Source organism: Vulpes vulpes, chromosome 15 (assembly GCF_048418805.1).
Source record: "Vulpes vulpes isolate BD-2025 chromosome 15, VulVul3, whole genome shotgun sequence".
In the NCBI taxonomy this organism is placed as follows: Eukaryota; Metazoa; Chordata; class Mammalia; order Carnivora; family Canidae; genus Vulpes; species Vulpes vulpes.
The window spans coordinates 62,416,275-62,433,406 of record NC_132794.1 but is presented as its reverse complement, the minus strand read 5'-3'; the positions used below and the strand labels follow the sequence as shown (position 1 = coordinate 62,433,406).

At 41.4% G+C, this 17,132-nt stretch overlaps 1 protein-coding gene across 4 annotated transcripts in view; it reads right to left on the bottom strand.

The window, feature by feature from the left end:
• The window catches only part of CGNL1 (cingulin like 1), a 163,758-nt gene that overhangs the window by 81,742 nt on the left and 64,884 nt on the right, over positions 1-17,132 (bottom strand). For all 4 annotated transcript variants that reach the window (XM_072738628.1, XM_072738627.1, XM_072738630.1 and 1 more), the window contains exons 4-8: positions 15,885-15,990; positions 13,621-13,722; positions 12,585-12,733; positions 11,165-11,300; positions 1,296-1,508 (exon numbers count right to left, since the gene is read on the bottom strand). In XM_072738628.1, coding sequence (XP_072594729.1) covers positions 1,296-1,508; positions 11,165-11,300; positions 12,585-12,733; positions 13,621-13,722; positions 15,885-15,990 — 706 coding nt within the window. The remainder of the gene's footprint in view (positions 1-1,295; positions 1,509-11,164; positions 11,301-12,584; positions 12,734-13,620; positions 13,723-15,884; positions 15,991-17,132) is intronic.

The following is a 17,132-nucleotide window of genomic DNA, read 5'->3' as shown; positions in this document are numbered from 1 at the left end:
ACAACAAAAAACACTAAGGCAAATCAATGAGAAGAGCTTTAAAAACTGTCTCAGTTATAACAACCGCAAACAGACTATTTCCCAGGCTTTTTATTGTTATAACAAACAAAACCATCTTTCACTTCTTGTCATTTGCAATTACCATGCCATAATTGAAAATCAGTGAATCACTATGGAGCTTACAGGAGAGAGGGGGCCTCCTATCTCAGAGCTGTCGCTGTAATCATCACAGAATAAACCAACAATATTAAGAGATCTTTCTTCATCATCTTTAACCTGCGCATTGCAGAGACTAAAAACTTTATGTTCTGTAATTCCTCTCATTCCCTAAAGATGGCATGATATTTCAGAGCATTTTCCCCTTTAAAACATTGCTTTTCTCTTCTTCAAAGGCCAAGATGAAAAAAAAAACAAAGGCCAAGATGAGGCCTGTGCCAAAAGACCTCGACATAATTTTCAATCTATTTGCAGCAGCCAAGAATTCAATTAAGAGAAAAATTATCAGGGCGTCTGGGTGGCTCAGTTGGTTAAGAGTCTGCCTTCGGCTCAGGTCATGATCCCACGGTCCTGGGATCAAAGCCCATGGTCCTGGGATCAAAGCCCACATCAGGCTCCCTGCTGAGTACAGGAGTCTGCTTCTCCCTCTCCCTCTGCCTCTTCCCCATCTTGTGCTCTTTCTCTCTCTCTCTCTCTCTCTCTCTCTCAAATAAATAAATAAAATCTTTAAAAAGGAAAAATATTCTTACAAGGGTTTGGGCAATTCAGCCTATTAACCCCTCATGGAACGCTGCTGAGAAAAGATCCTGAACTGTTTAACAGAAGGCTTCATGAGTCAAAAGGAATAGGCTAAGGCAGAGGCAGGGGCAGGGGCGAAGGATTCCAGAAATCTGAGTCTGGTCTGCCACCTTGCCCCATTAGTAGAGCCACACGATGCCCTTGGGCTTGGACCATTAGGCATACATGGAGGGGTCCAGCTCTCAGCTCTCTATTCCACAAGAGGCTCACTCATGAGCCTCTGAATCTCACCTCGAACAAAAGCATTACCTGCATCCTTAACAATCTGTGTTGTTATTTACAGACTCAAAGTGGTCAACAGCAGTACTGCTGAGCCCATTATTTGTGAACACCCTCTATTTTCCATGATCTCATGAAACCGAGTTCTTCTCTGTGATGAAAGACAACTGGCAGCTGGTGTGGGTGAGGTGGTCTTGCCCCTGCACCTCTCCTCAAGCCGGACTCTCACGCCCCATGCCCACACGCCCTAGGGTCTGACCAGACCTGGCCAAGTGCCTCACCTTGGTTGCTTCTTCTACACTCTCCCTCAGGGCCTGCAGCTCAGCGTCATACTGCTCCTTCAGCTTGTCCATCTCCAGGTCATGGCTGGACACCTCTTCCTTCAGGGCTCCCTTCAGGGCGGTCAGTTCACGCTCCCGCTTCCTCAAGAGGTCCTCCTGCTCCTCTTTGGCGATGAGCAGATCCTGAAGATCCTGTTTTGCCTGTAAGAGTTCCTAGAGAGAGGAAGCATGGAAGGAAGGGTAGGATTAACCATCTATCTCCTCTCTGGTTGGGCTGCCCAGATGAACTGCCATACTCCCAAGCTGTCCTCTGACCCTCTCCTCCCCACACTACCCACCAGTTTAGACCATCTCCCCCTCTCCTCTTTCACTCCTCTGAGGCTCTCATTCTCCTTGATTTGTCTGCCTTAGCTTTTCTGAGTTTAGTTTGAGGGGGCAAAAGGGAAACTGATTTCATCTTCACTGCTTTGAAGAATGGTCCGTCGCCCTTGCCATGGGCCACCATGCTGTTGGTGCTGTTGCTTCATGGGGGCATGCCAACTGGCTGGCCTCACTTACTGCATACCACCCTTGGGACCCAGCATGTGGTCAAACCCTTAACCCACGCTCCTAGTACTGGGGCTGATGCTGCCATTCTCCTGTCTCACTCGCCCCTCAGAGCAGTGTGCAACACTCACATTCTCCCCTTGTGAACTGCCAAGAGCTCCTGAGGGAAGTCCCAAAACCGGAGCAACAAGTTCCACTACAAACAGCATTCCCTAAACCCAAGTGTGTATTGCCAAAAGCTCAGCATTCCTTTCACTTCGCCATCTTTGTCCCACATCCACTAAGCTCTCCTCAAGCCCGGGATGCGCTCACTTCACGTTGGCGGGACTCAGACACGGCCACTTCCACTTCCTCTCCACCCGGCTGTTCTCCCACCCGCAGCCACTTCATGCACACATCCAGCTGCCCCTTGCCGGCCCGCTCCAAGCCTTCCTCCATCTGTGATCTTTTTTTCTGCCATTTTCCTCCCTTCCTTTCTCTTTGCTTGGATCTATGTTCTTTCCCTCAGGGAGCAAGAATCCACTGGGTCAAGGGCAAAACAAAAAACAAAACCAAACCCAAAAAACCAAACTTCTCTGTGACACTTTCTGAAAGTATAATTTCTGTCCACTGTGCTTCTTCACCACACAGTCACTCCTTAACCTCTTGCTATATGGCTTTGGATCCTATTGCACTACAACTGTCCTCTCCAAGGTCGTAGTGACCTCTTAATCACCAGATCCAGGCTTCTTCCAGTCCTCACTTTTCTAGACCCTTCTTTGATCCTCCCCACCTGTCTCCTTAAAATTCTCTTTTGCCTTGTAACTGAAAGACAGTACATGCTTCTGTTTTCTTCCCTCAGGCTGCTTTTTCTATGACAATCTTTTCTGGCTTTTCTCTCCCTCTTCCCAAAAGCTAAGATGATCCCCAAGAATGTAGCTCTGCATTCTTTATTCTTTTTTTGGCAAGTTCATCTATTTTTCCCTCTGACTATTAATTCTAAGCAAGGAACTCCCAAACCTTTACCTCTGACTCTTATCTGAATTCAGACCTGCACTTCCAGTGACCTGCCAGATATATCCATACGGATGTCCCACACACAACTCAGATTCAGTAGGTTCATATTTTTTGGTGAATTCTTCATGTTCCTTCCTTTCCTCCTCCTTTGTTCATTATTCTTAAAAACAGCACCACCTACTTGGGGGTTTGGAAGCATCCTTGACCTCTCTTGCCCTTGCCCATCACAACTAAAAAGTTAGTTCTGGAACATCTTAGATCCTTTCCTTCACCTCCCTGGTTTAGGCTCTCCTGACACTCAACTGCTGCCTGCATTCAGTCACTCCTCTGTGGCTCCTATGACATTATCCATATGCATCCTCTGTCTCAAGTGCTCTTTTTCCCTCTCATTCCCTCCTCTCTTTGCCTTTCAGAAAATCTCCAAAAGAGTCAGATACAGCAGGACCTCCCCCAAGAAGTCTTCCTTGAATCCCCCTCCTGATACTCATCTCACTTTAGCTGTACATCTCAGAGCATTTAATACTTTTACCTTGCAGTCCATAGGGTTTTCTGTTTTCTTTCCTCCCCTGCTAGACCATCAGCCCCTTGAAAGGAGGATACAGATCTGATCATATAGTTTTGGTGCACTGGATCAACGTTATTGGGAATGTGTCTGTTTTGAATATAAATGAATTAACATGTGCAGTACAGCAGAAGTCGGGAGATAACCAGAATTCTAAATCAGTCTTTGTTTTCACTGGTGGCTTCTGAGTCAATACACTTCCTGTTTTCTTGGACTTCTGGGGAATCAGAGGAATGGCTGCCATCTGGGGAGCCAAGGCCTCAGAGATGGGAAAGTACTTGCCATTCAAGAAGTATGTCACTGATGAGGGGATGAAAATATAACTGGCAATGGAATCTCTTTCCCTTTCTCCGGGACATGCACATCCATTGAACCAGGGGAAGCTCTGCAGTCCCAGGGTGGAGCTGCACTGCTTAGACCAAGACTTGGCCCTTCCAGAATCTTGCTAGCAGGCAACTAATAAGTTCTGATGAAATGTCAAGAGATTCATCCAGGTAACTAGGGAAATTCTGGTTCTTCCAAAGCACCAAGCACAGAACACCTATGCAAATCTTATGAAAAGATAGCCTGTCCTGATATTTGTCAAAGGAGGACATCCTGGTGGAGATGCTGCTAACCCCTCCTTAAAGAGCACCAGAGACTCCCCATCACTATTACTACTGGCTACCCCTGCAGGTCTTCCTGGGCTTTCTGCCAGCCTCTTCCTGAGAGTCCTTGTGATTCTAACCCCCATTTCCTGCTCTTATTCTCACACATTTCTCAGTTGTTTTGATGATAAGGCAGTTCCTCTCCCCACACTAATCTTTTCCAGGATATATCTGTGTTTTGTGCTGCCTTTTGTGTACTGCCACCAATGCATGTCAAGAACCTAGGTTTTGGGGATCCCTGGGTGGCGCAGCGGTTTGGCGCCTGCCTTTGGCCCGGGGCGCGATCCTGGAGACCCGGGATCGAATCCCACGTCGGGCTCCCGGTGCATGGAGCCTGCTTCTCCCTCTGCCTATGTCTCTGCTTCTCTCTCTCTCACTGTGTGCCTATCATAAATAAAATAAAATAAAAATAAAAAAAAAAAAGAAATGTAGTTTTAAAAAAAAAAAAAAAAAAAAAAAGAACCTAGGTTTTTATGGTCCATCTGACACCAACGTGCCGTTATCCGTGGCTACGGCTATTGCCTAAGTGGCCTATGTTGTACAAATCCAATCAGATTACACTTCACCATATCACCTCAAAGCACTTGGAAGTTTTCCAAGGTAGAGACTGAGGAGGACAAGAGATTTCAAAAACTTTACTTCATCACCTCAGTAGCCTTATTGCCAATCATCTCAAGCCAAAGAAAGGAGAAAAAATATATACATTTAAAAACATAAGTAAATATCCATCAGAGATGAGCACACGTCTCTGCAGACACCAACCAAAGGAAACAAAGGGAGGCTATGGTCAACTGGAATCAGCACCTTCAAAACCTATATGCATCCAGGCTAGCTGCATATAAAAAAGTATCCATGAGATAGAAACCTAGGCAATATGTATGTGAGTATGTGGGCAGGGAGAAGCTACAAATTTGACTATGCTTGATACTTAGCATGTAAGAAGACCTGTGCTAAGCATTTCCAAAAATCCCAGGAGATGAATATTCAAAAATAATATTATCCTCATTCACAAATTGGAAAAAAAAACAAACAAGCATAGAGGTCTGTGACACTAACATCCTTATGATCACACAGCTTATACGTGCAAGACTGGGATACTGGCTGGATGCCACTGCCCCTGCTCTTTATCATACAGCCTCTGTGGGCCTGATGACAAGCCTACATACCCAAGAGGAGCTGAGGAGCAAACAACTATACCATGTTCAGTCTCTTAGATGCAAACGCAACCGAACACTGTATTTGGCTGGAAGAGCCTGTGTGAGAAGGTCCACCTCTAAAAGAAAAAAAGAGATGTACTGAAAAGGATAGTAGGGAAGCTGAAAGAAAAAGAAAGTACACTCTGGGACCTGGCTGTTAGTAGTAGCAGCAAGTGGCAGTCCTGACAGCAGGTACACTGACCCGCACACACCAAAATATCCGAGGCAGCAACTTACTTGCCTATAGAAGGCCTTATTTCACACACCACCAATTCACAGGTATTCCATGTCAAACTGAGAAAAATGCTGATCTCTTCTGTGTACATGTTTCCCGGAAGTTCTATAGGGTCTCTATCTGTGGCCCACACTCATTGAAAGGATGCATAAAAGGTTTCATATCAAAATTATAGTTGATAGGGAATTATGTAATTTTCCCCCCAGAAGAATGGCCTAGAAAGCAGATCACAGCTGCTGAAAAACATATTTTTTTAGCTTTTAATTAAAATTTGTAAATGTACAGTAATATCCTATAAGTATATTACTGTTAGAGATTTCATTTCTGAGCACAGTCTATCCTCAGATCAATACAATTATGGTACCAGAATATCCCAAGTACTTGCATTTTGGCAAATGCCAGGGAAATTACCAGACTCTGTTGCACCAAGGTCCATCTGTCAACACTGCATGTTCCCATCAAAGATGATGGTGGGGGCAGCCCGGGTGGCTCAGCAGTTTAGCGCCGCCTTCAGCCCAGGGCCTGATCCTGGGGACCTTAGATCCAGGGCCTGATCCTGGGGACCTTAGATCGAGTCCCACGTCAGGCTCCCTGCAGGGAGCCTGCTTCTCCCTCTGCCTGTGTCTCTGCCTCTCTCTCTCTCTCTGTCTCTCATGAATAAATAAATAAAACCTTAAAAAAAAAAAAAAAAGACGATGGTGGGTAATTAGAAACTCCCCTGTCATGGCACTTAGAGCAAGGTCTCATGTTCACCCATTACTCCCAGAATGGAGGGAAATACACTTATGGACAAAGAAGTGTTTGAAAACTTGCTTTGTAATCATTTTTGTAACTTGAGTTTAAAAAAAAAAGTTCAGAACCACCAACTATTTAACTAAGAATAACAAAATCATCTTAATTTTGGTCAGTTATATGGCTTATCCTAAGAGAATGGTATTTTTTACTTTCTTTCTTCCTTCCTTCTTTTTTTTTTTTAGCTTTATTCTTACTGTTACTTCACTGGTTTTGTATTGGTGTCCAATGTTATTAAACAAAATGGAAAGTATTAAAAGAGATTTCATGAAAAAACCTTGTGCATTATGGCAAGCCTCACAAAACAAAAAGCCTTCAACCTTTTCCAAACACTTAAAAGCAGCAGTATTTAATGTTCACTGTGTTTAAGAGCCTGTTCTAAGCCAAATGCCATGGAAAACTCAGCCATGACTTTAATCTGTTATCAGAATCCCCCAGGCCATTTTTTATTAAGATATGAAGAATAAATTGAATGTGATGAGGCGATAGGGTCTATTTTATTAGTGGTACTGACACCACAGGTCATGTTTTAAACATTGCTGACAACTCATAGGAGCCTGATTGAAACAGTAAGGGTGAACCTCCAGAGAGACCCACACTGACACAAAGAAATTAACTGTGCCTTAACTAATCTTACAGAAAGACTGCAGTAGATAATATTCCTCCTGTTACAGGAAAGAGGCAAATAATCAGAAAGCCAGCAATATCGGCTATTTTAAGAGCAGATGTACTCTGTTTTCTTTTCTGTGTCTCTCATTACCAGCCTGAAAACACATCACCAAAACTGAGGCTCATATCCTTATCCTAGTTACCACTATAAATAAGTCAATAAACTACTTAGTCAATTAAATTATATTCATTAATATATGCTCAGTACCTTGTACTTAAAAAGGCAAAGGAGCATGTGGTTCAGTTCAGAATTATTCCCTTTTCTTAAAATAGTGACAGCTCTAAAATAATTTAAATACTGAAATTTATCCATTTGCTCTGTTGCTTGGCACTGTGTGAGGCATGAAATGGGGGAAGAAGCAAAACCAACATGTTCTTGAACTAACTGGCTAGTAGAAGAAAAGGACAGATACAAAATAGAGCAAGGTCAAATGTGCTAAACTGAACCTATAAGGAAATAGGATTTCAGGTGAAAGGACAACAACTATAGGTTTCAGTTAGTGAGAAAATCCAGCAACTTAAGAGACTTACCAACAGCAAAGATAACACCTTCCTCTTTTAGAATCAATAAGGTGTCCACACAAGAATCCATAGGAGATGGGAAAGTCTTCTATTTAAATTTGTGAAGCTACATTTTTATGGAAAGCCATAAAGTGTACAGTGACATCATTTCTGGGAACTTAACCTTAGGAAATTTTTCTAAGGAGGTAAAAGGATACATGTGAAAAACGTTCAACACATTTTTATGTATTGGGGGAAAAAGAGAAAAACAATAAATATAAAAGAATGATGACATTTATTATGGTTTATCTCCTTTAAAAATGAAATATGATGACTATAGAGTATAATAAGGAAAACTGTTTCTGACAAATGAACTTTTAAAAAGATTTATTTATTTATTCATTTGAGAGAAAGCAAGAGCATGCACACACAAAGAAGGGGCAGGAGAGGGACAGAGAATCTGAAGCTGACTCCACCCTAAGCTCAGAGTCTGACATGGGGCTTGATCTCATGACCCCAAGATCACTACCTGAGCCAAACCAAGAGTCAGATGCTCAATTGACTGTGCCACCCAGATGACCCTTGAAAAAAGAACTTTTAAAACCAGGAATCAAAGCTGTAAGAGTAGATGAAAGCTATCAATGATATGGAGACAATGTAGAAATAAATGTAGAAATAAAAATAGAAGATGTAGAAATAAAAATAGTCAATAATATGTTAGGAAAATATGTTTCTGCCACCCCTCCATTTTAAAATTCCATTTTATACTGTTTAAAATTTTTAATTTTGCTTTGAGAGAGAGAAAGAGAGCACACGAACAGGGGAGGAAGACCAGAGGGAGGGAAGGAGGGAGGAGAAGGGAGAGGTGGAGAGGTGGAGAGGTAGAGAGAGAGAGAGAGAGAGAGAGAATCCTAAGCAGGCTCCATGCTCAGTGCAGAGCCCAATGTAAGGCTCAAACTCACGACCCTGAAATCATGACTGGAGCTGAAATTAACAGTTGGATGCTTAACTGACTGAGCCACCCAGGAGCCCCCATTTTATGAGGTTTTCATATTTTAGTGACAAATACACCCATTTTAAAAGCCCCATTCTAATGTACCTTGTCTTTGTAACTCAGCCCCTAGAAGAAGGTAGAGCCACAAGAAGCAGTATTATTATTTTTAAAGATTTTATTTATTTATTCATGAGAGACAGAGACACAGGCAGAGGGAGAAGCAGGCTCCGTGTAGGGAGCCTGATGTGGGACCTGATCCCGGGTCTCCAGGATCACGCCCTGGGCCGAAGGCAGGCGCTAAACTGCTGAGCCACCCAGGGATCCCCAAGAAGAAGGATTAATACCACAAAGTGGTGGTTTTTAAGATAAAGGTCATTGGATAAAGAGAGAAATAGGTGCTAAGACGCCCAAGGCCTTCTCAGGAGGAAAGGTCTAAGTGGAGACAGAGATGCTCATGTGGGGAGAAGAGAAACAACTCCCTTCTGCCCATATGAGAAATGAATTCAGGGGATCCCTGGGTGGCTCAGCAGTTTGGCATCTGCCTTCGGCCCAGGGCATGACCTGGGGACCTGGGATCGAGTCCCACATTGGGCTCCCTGCATGGAGCCTGCTTCTCCCTCTGCCTGTGTCTCTGCCTCTTTCTGTCTCTCATGAATAAATAAAGAAATCTTTTAAAAAAAAAGAGAGAGAGAGAGAGAGAGAGAAATGAATTCATGAAAACACCTATACTGAGTGGCCACAAGCATTCTGCTCTCTGCTACCGCGAAATCATGGGGAACAAACTCTAAGTTCCAAAGAGTAAGAACTAAAATCCCTCCTGGAGAATTACTCCAAAACTAAACAAGGAAGGAGGTGAGAAAACACTTGACAGCCAAGACTTGGAGACAGCCAGAAATTTGAACTCCAAGACCAAGACAAAAAAAAAAAGACCCAGGCCATCAGGGAGAAAGCTGCAGAAAATGAGAAGTAAATGCTGACAAGGTACCTTTATTGTTTCATTTTTGTGTGGTATCTTCTCCTCCTTTTTTTTTTTTTATTACATTATTCTAAATTGCGTATCATTTATTTGTTGACTGTTTCTACAAACTGAAACTTATAAGGAAATAAGCTTCAAAACTATACCAAAAATACAGGTTCTGATAATTACAGCCAATATCAAAACATCTAAATGGGCACAGAGATAGACGTTCTATTTCTAATGCCCAATTATACCCATTCCCAACAAAAAAAAATGTAGATCTTCACAACCTATGTGTGCATCTATCCCCTCAACAGGATGGTGATTTAATTCAGGGAAGAGATAACGATCGTCTTTGGGAAACCACACAATAATTAATCAATGGTAAGCAGAGGAAAGAGTCCACCTCATCCACTGACTCTGAGAATCACTAAGAATTGAATATTCAATAGGAAATATACTGATATGGGTGGAAGCCAGACAGGCAGCCTATGTATATAGCAAATAAATTCATTCGTTCATAACGCATCCATCCAACCAGCCACCAAATATTTACCACGTGCTATATGTCCCAGACACTGGGATAGCTGCTGTGAATAAAATGCTAAGCCAACCATCACCAACCCTGCTTCCTGGAGCTTCCACTCTTGTGGGGGCCTTAAACAAAAACTGTGGTAAATGCTATATGGGCATGAACATCTTTAAAATGCTTTCCCATGACTAGCATGACTTACAAAGTGTTTTTGCCCAAAGTTTAACCTGAATCTACTACTATTTAGATCTCACTTCAAATTTACTGGAAATGATGGAGGTAGAACAAGTCAATGGACACCATATGAAAATAAACAAATTCAGAAATGTGGGCCATTGGTCTGGTCTCTGGAAAATCAATGGGATAGAAGAAAGAGAGCAAGCAATAGGAAATTGGTGGCAGGATCTATACTAAGATAATTAAACTCAGAGAGAGAGAACAATTAAAGCAATATACAATTCTTGATTGGATCCTGGCTTGGGGGTGGGGGAAGCAATTATAAAATATACTTGAGGGAGGATCCCTGGGTGGCGCAGTGGTTTAGCGCCTGCCTTTGGCCCAGGGCACGATCCTGGAGTTCCGGGATCGAGTCCCACGTTGGGCTCCCGGCATGGAGCCTGCTTCTCCCTCCTCCTGTGTCTCTGCCTCTCACTCTCTCTCTCTATCATAAATAAATAAATAAATCTTTAAATATAAATATATATATATATTTGAGGGCCAACTGAAAAAATTTTGAATAAGGACCAGGTATTAGAATTATTGTTATAAGAATTGCTAATTGTTTTAGGTATGATTATAGTATTATGGTTATAACAAAATCCCTAATTTTTTAAAGATGCATGCCAAAGAATTTAGGGGTGAAATGTGGTATTATCTATAATTTACTTTGAAATCATTCAGCAAAGACAAATAGATGAACTGATGAAAAGATAATAGGAAAAATGAATGGATGTGAAGAAACAGGGTAAATATGACAAATGTTGACAACTGGTGCATTTGGGTTGGGACTCTATGGGGTTAACAAATTACTTTCTACCTTCCTGTATGGTTGAAATTTTTCCTAAGACAAAGTTTAAAAAGTATTACATGATATTTTTATGGAATCTAGCCATAGGCACAGTGGAGCAAATGCACATAACAGAATATGGTTCATCACATCCAGTCTCCCCACCACCTCCACCCATCCCATCCTCTCCAGGCAGATGGGGCCTCTCATCACTGGATCCCACAGCCCCCCTTACCTCAATCAGAGCTCCCTTTTCCCTGTCCTCAGATCGTTTAGCACTGTCCAATTCATCATGCATTTCTGAGAGCTGGTCCTGGAGATCCCTGATCTCAGTCTGGTGCTGTTCCCGTTCCATCTTCACCTGGAACAATCTGGCAGGGGAGGAAACCCATCAGAGAGAATGTCCTAGGCCCTCCTTTTTCTCATCCAGTCTAATTTCAAACCTTTAGATGGTCAAGCAGAGTTATCTAAAGCCCCAAGGAGCCTCTGATTCTCTGTTCTATACTAAACAAGCAATCACAAACCAGAAAAGGCACTGGTAAGAACTCATGTCTGGAATCTAATTTGCCCAATAAGAAGGCCATTGAGAACTCAAACCAATGTAATGGGGAAGGTTATAAAGTTACATAAGGTGGCAGTTTCTTCCCCAAAAGGAGAGCACAGGGTATTATAATTTAGACAATAAGAAAGATAAGAAATTGACCCAAAAACCCACAACCTCTTTGATAATGCTTTCACCAAAGCCACCCTTTTCCCTACCCCCTACTCTGTCATCAGCCTCAGGAGAATCAGCAAATTATGGTCTACTGGCCAATTTGGCCCACAGCCAAATATTGTAAATAGTTTTATCAGAATATAGCCATGCTCATTCACTTATGTGTTACCCATGGTCATTTGCACAATACAGTGGCAGAATAGAATGGGTCCAACAGAGAGACCAGATGGCCCATAAACCATAAAGTATTTAATATCAGACAGAAAAAGTTTGCCAGCCACTGTTCTAAATCTAAATTTACAACTATTTTACCTTTTGATTTTGTAAAATCTATTTAGTACACCCTAAATTTTGTTTTTTTTCACAAATTTTTCCAAAATTAACCTCTAAAAATGTTTTAAAAAGCAAACACCACATTGTCAAAATTGCAAAGGCAATCAAATTATTTTATTATACAATGCCTTATTTCTCTTGAATTTCCTTCTCAATTTCAGTCCTGGCTTAAACCTTCACTCAAGGAGTCCACCACGGCCAAAGAGCTTCATAGCACTGTACATTTTCAGACTTTGGTTTCAGATCCTTTTGTCACAGATTTTACTATGACACAATGACAGGGCCATCGTGGCTTTGACTTTCCCTCTCTGCAAACTCAACATAAGTATCTGGTCGGCATCATTCAGGATAAAATCCACAAACTGGGAGATTTCAGAAGTCATAGGACATGCCTTTTGGAGGCTGGGTACAGTCCATGGAGAGTGCTTACCAGTCTCCATGTGTCACCAGCTTCACAATTTTACAAGGATAAGAGGGAGAAAAGGAAGGGTCAGAGGCCCCTATAGTAGTATTTGGAAGGCTGGGTCGTAGTAAACGGACAAAAAGGTTCTTGCTACCTCGGATGCAAGAACCCAGGAAGGGCACAGGCTCTTGGGCCAGAACTCACTCCTCCAGGTTCTTGCGGAGCTCCCCTTCACTCTCCTCCAGGCGCTGCTGTAGCATGGAGTTCTCTTCCACTTTACTATCATGCTGGCCCTGGAGCTCCTCCAAATTTGCTTTCATTCTCTCTCTCTCTTCTTTGATGTTCTGCTGATTCTAACATGAATACATGTGATGTTAAAGCACCTCCCCTGAACGTTGACATAATGCCACAGAAGCCTCCCTTGAAACTCTTGACGGCCTCCACGCCTTTGCGCTTACTTATCACACAATTTATTTATTTATTTTTTTAAAGATTTTATTTATTCATGAGAGACACAGGGAGAGAGAGAGAGAGGCAGAGACACAGGCAGAGGGAGAAGCAGGTTTCACGCAGGGAGCCCGACGCGGGACTCGATTCTGGGTCTCCAGGATCACGCACTGGGCTGAAGGCGCGCTAAACCGCTAAGCCACCTGGGCTGCCCTTATCACACAATTTAATGAACCCACATCATTAGGCTGGGGGTTTGCAGCTAGAAAGAGTATCAAATATTGAATGAGTTGTAATACTCCCAAAAGAAATAAAGACAGCTAAACTTCAGTCTGCTATTTCCATTACTCAGTTCAGATATTTCATATGCATTTAGTTTCCTACTGGACTGCCTGACTCCAACAATGTTTTACTCTGTCAAAGCAAACAGTGTCGGGCATCTGGGTGGCTCAGTGGATGAGCATCTGCCTTTGGCTCAGGTCGTGATCCCAGGGTGCTGGGATCGAGTCCCGTATCTCTCATGAATAAACAAATAAAACATCTTAAAATAAAATAAAGTAAAAAAAAATAAAAGCAAATGGTATTCATAGATTTTAGCTACTTTTTAAAAATTTCTTTTAAGTTCTTTGGACAGCAGGAGCCAAATATACAGGAATTTACTCAGTGGTAAGAGGAACGTTTCTTTTAGCAGGAAAATAAACTGGCTTTTGCTTCACTTGGGCATCCAGATTTGCTTAAAATATTCTTTGCAAAACAAAAATCTAAAAAATAACATAAAGGAAATATCAGATACCTTGACTTCGAGTTGAAGCTGTCTCTGAAGTTCAGCCACTTCTGTAGTCAGCTTGTTTTTCTGTTCCAGCAGATCTCTGACTTCAGATGAAGAATTAGAAGCCTGTAATTAATTGCAGAGATACCCTAATGTAAATGTTTGAGATGCTTTGTTTCCTCTTCCAAAATGTAATCTGAGCAGTAACATCAAAATCTTAAGACTCCCTTCAAATGTAAACCCCTCTAGAGAAAGGGGTGCAGGGAAACCTTCTGGCAGTGATCAGAGTGCTATGCATCTTATCTGGGTGGTGTGTGAATGGACACGCACCTATACTAAAAATTCAATGAACTCTACAGTTAAGATTTGTGCAATTTAGTGTATATAAGTCACACCCCAACAAAACAATGTAAAAAGATAAAAATTAGTATTTTTTGAAGATTCCTTCACTGCCTAAGGTTATATCCAAAGCCCAGGTTTCTGTGTTTGCCAGATTCCTCATACAATCTGTTACAGAACTTCCACTATATTGGAAATTATTATTCCAGAACCTGAGATTTTCTCGCTCTCTGCATATGCCTGTATACAAGTAGTAAATAAATGTATCGTGGCTGAATTTGCTTTATTCTTTTAGATGCTACATTTCCATAATGAAGGCAGATATAACAAAGACGGGTCTGATTGGAGAGTCTATTAGAAAACAGACTCTGAGTATGAATATTAAGGATCTCATTTTTTTTCCATGGTTATAATAACAGGAAGATGCGCTCAAAACGATTTGGCTAAAATCCTACAAGAAAGTGGTTAGAACACCACAGAATGGAGGAAAAGGGATAAAAAGCAGGAATCAAAGCTAGGAAAAGCCGTGTCTTGGCTCTCACGTGCCTGAATCCAGGTGTGAGTTATGTGTGGACTTGGAATGAGCGACTTCCTCACCTACTCCTGTGAAGTTAACTGAACCTAACCATCAACAAAAACACAGGACTTCCTATTTTCTTAGGCAAAATGAGAACAGTCTGTTACGGAAATCTAAATCCAACCCAATGAGGCAAATCGTACATTGTTCTCACCCAAACGAAAACTCTGCTTATCCTGCTTTTTCCAATATGGTCCTTCCTTCTCTCACAGGAAATCACTCAACTGACACCAAAAAAGATAAAACTCCAAAGCCTGTATTCACAGATAATCAGATTCAGAAAATAACAGGCAATGAAGCAGTCATGGTGCCGTGCTCCCAGCCAGAAGTCTGAACATTATGGTTCACCTTCTCATCATCCCTGGCTTCACTCGGCAGCAGATTAACTGGTTCCCTTCCTCTTATCCTACTTCTCTCTAAAAACTACAAAGGAATGAATTTCTACAAATACGACACTATTCATTCCTGTTCAAAGCCCATTGATGATGGCCCATCCTCTTCAGCCTACAATGGAAACTTCTGTAATTCTTAAAAAAAAGAAAAAAAAATTCTTTAAATTAAAAAAAAAAGCTATAGACAAACTTCCTGTGAACTGTCTCTGGTGCACTCTTTCCTTTCCCTGCAGAATTCCCTGGTAGGGAAAGAGAAGACACACCAGAAAGAAGTGTGTCCCAATTCAAGATGGTGCAGGACTGAAGAATAAGCTTCTAGTCATCCCTCTTAAATGTTGCTTCCTTTCAGGGCACAAGGTGGGTCTGGCACATAGCAGATGTTCATCAAATACGAGATGACTCCTTTAACCACAAAAAAAATCTCCAAGTCCCAACTGGAAGCCGGTATAGTAAATAAAACAGGCAAGTTTTTTAAAAAGAGATTTTGGCGCCACTCCACTGCTTTTCTCATTCACTCATGTTGGTTGGCCTCACTGGCCTCTATTCCTTATTCTCTTGTTCTTTTTTTTTTTTTTTTTTTTTTTTATTCTCTTGTTCTTATCCTCTTCTTATTTTCTGAAGTTCTAGAGCTTGGGTCCAGTTCACACTCACTTTCCTTTGATACTTTGGACATGTTAGAGTTGCCATGATTTTCAATTTGTTCTTCCTATTCTTATTTTCTCTAAATGTCACCACCTTTTTTGTTCCATCTTGTTATATGTTACATACTTTTAAAATGAAATCTCTTAAAACCTTTCTGAAAAAAAGGCGGGTGCATAATAATATTTACAACATGATCTTCCATCTTAGGTCCTGCTCACTACTCAGGTAACTTCCCACTTACTGCAATAACCAAATGTACAGGCTGAAGAAACAATTTGCAATTTGTTCACCACATTCTGAGTTAAACGCCCTCTGCAGAATACAGAACTCCAATTTACTTGATTATTTCCTTGTGTGCTCCCTGCTGCTCGAGACTTTAAAGTCTGGATTTTCTCAAAGACCAAGTTGACTTTCCGTTTAGTCGCATCATCATTATCGGTGCTTCTGGAAAAGAGGCAGCAGCAGAAAAAAACAGTGAGGGGTACAACCATGAGTCTCAGGATACTTGAGGTGCCAGGACACACAAAATAAGAAAATAAACTACAAGAGGTATGAATTAATTAAGGCTGCAGACAAAACCAGAATGAGAAGAACAGGATGAATGGTGTATTTCTCTTCAAATAAATTGTTACATGTTAACACTCAAGTTGAGACTAGGGTTCCCATTTCCAAACATGTGAAAGAGATGTACCCACATTCTAAGCCTGGAGAAAAAAAAAAACAGTGAAAATTTAGTAATTTGTTGACTCAAATTCCTTATTCCAGCAAGGAATTTCTTCTGTGTGTGTCTCTCTCACACACAACCCATAGCCACACACTTTACTTGTAAATCTCATGCTAAGAATGATCTACAGTGACTTTAACTCATTTTTAGCCTGTGTTTAAAAAAATTGATCGCCAAAGCTGAGATTAGCTCTTTGTCTACACTTTCACAGGTAATAATCAGATAAGTTTTTTTGCTTGTTTTTTAAAATATTTCATTTATTTACTCACAAGCAACTGAGAGAGAGAAAGAGAACAGAAGGAGAGAGAGAAGCAAACTCCCCACTAAGTAGGGAGCCTGATGTGGGGCTCGATCCCAGGACCCCAAGATCATGACCTAAGCCAAAGCAAGATGCTTAACTGACTAAGCCACCCAAACACCTCTAGATAGAGTTTTATTAACTTCAACAACACCTTTTATCACATATACCTGACAATTAGGAAAAATATTTTAAATAAGATTCCTCAAATGATCACTTCTCGTTAAAGTCTGGGTCACTAGTCTCTCAATAAATCATGAGCAAAAAATTATAAAAGAATTTAGAGATAGAATTTTAAAAATCAGAAGTTCTTCTCCCTGAATCTTAACATGGTAAAACCCTTCACAGAGAGACACCAACAACTAGTTCTTACCAAGAAAAATCTCTTGTTACTCCCCACCCCCCCACCCTCATGCCAAAAAGAGCCCCCTCTTGTATTCTGAACTATTTTGTCAGCCCTGTAATTTTAAGATACGATGCAAAAATATGAAGTGTTTTCATACCAATGAGTACTTGCCAAGCGACTTGCAGTCACGTCAGGTTATAAAACTTTTTTTCCTTTTT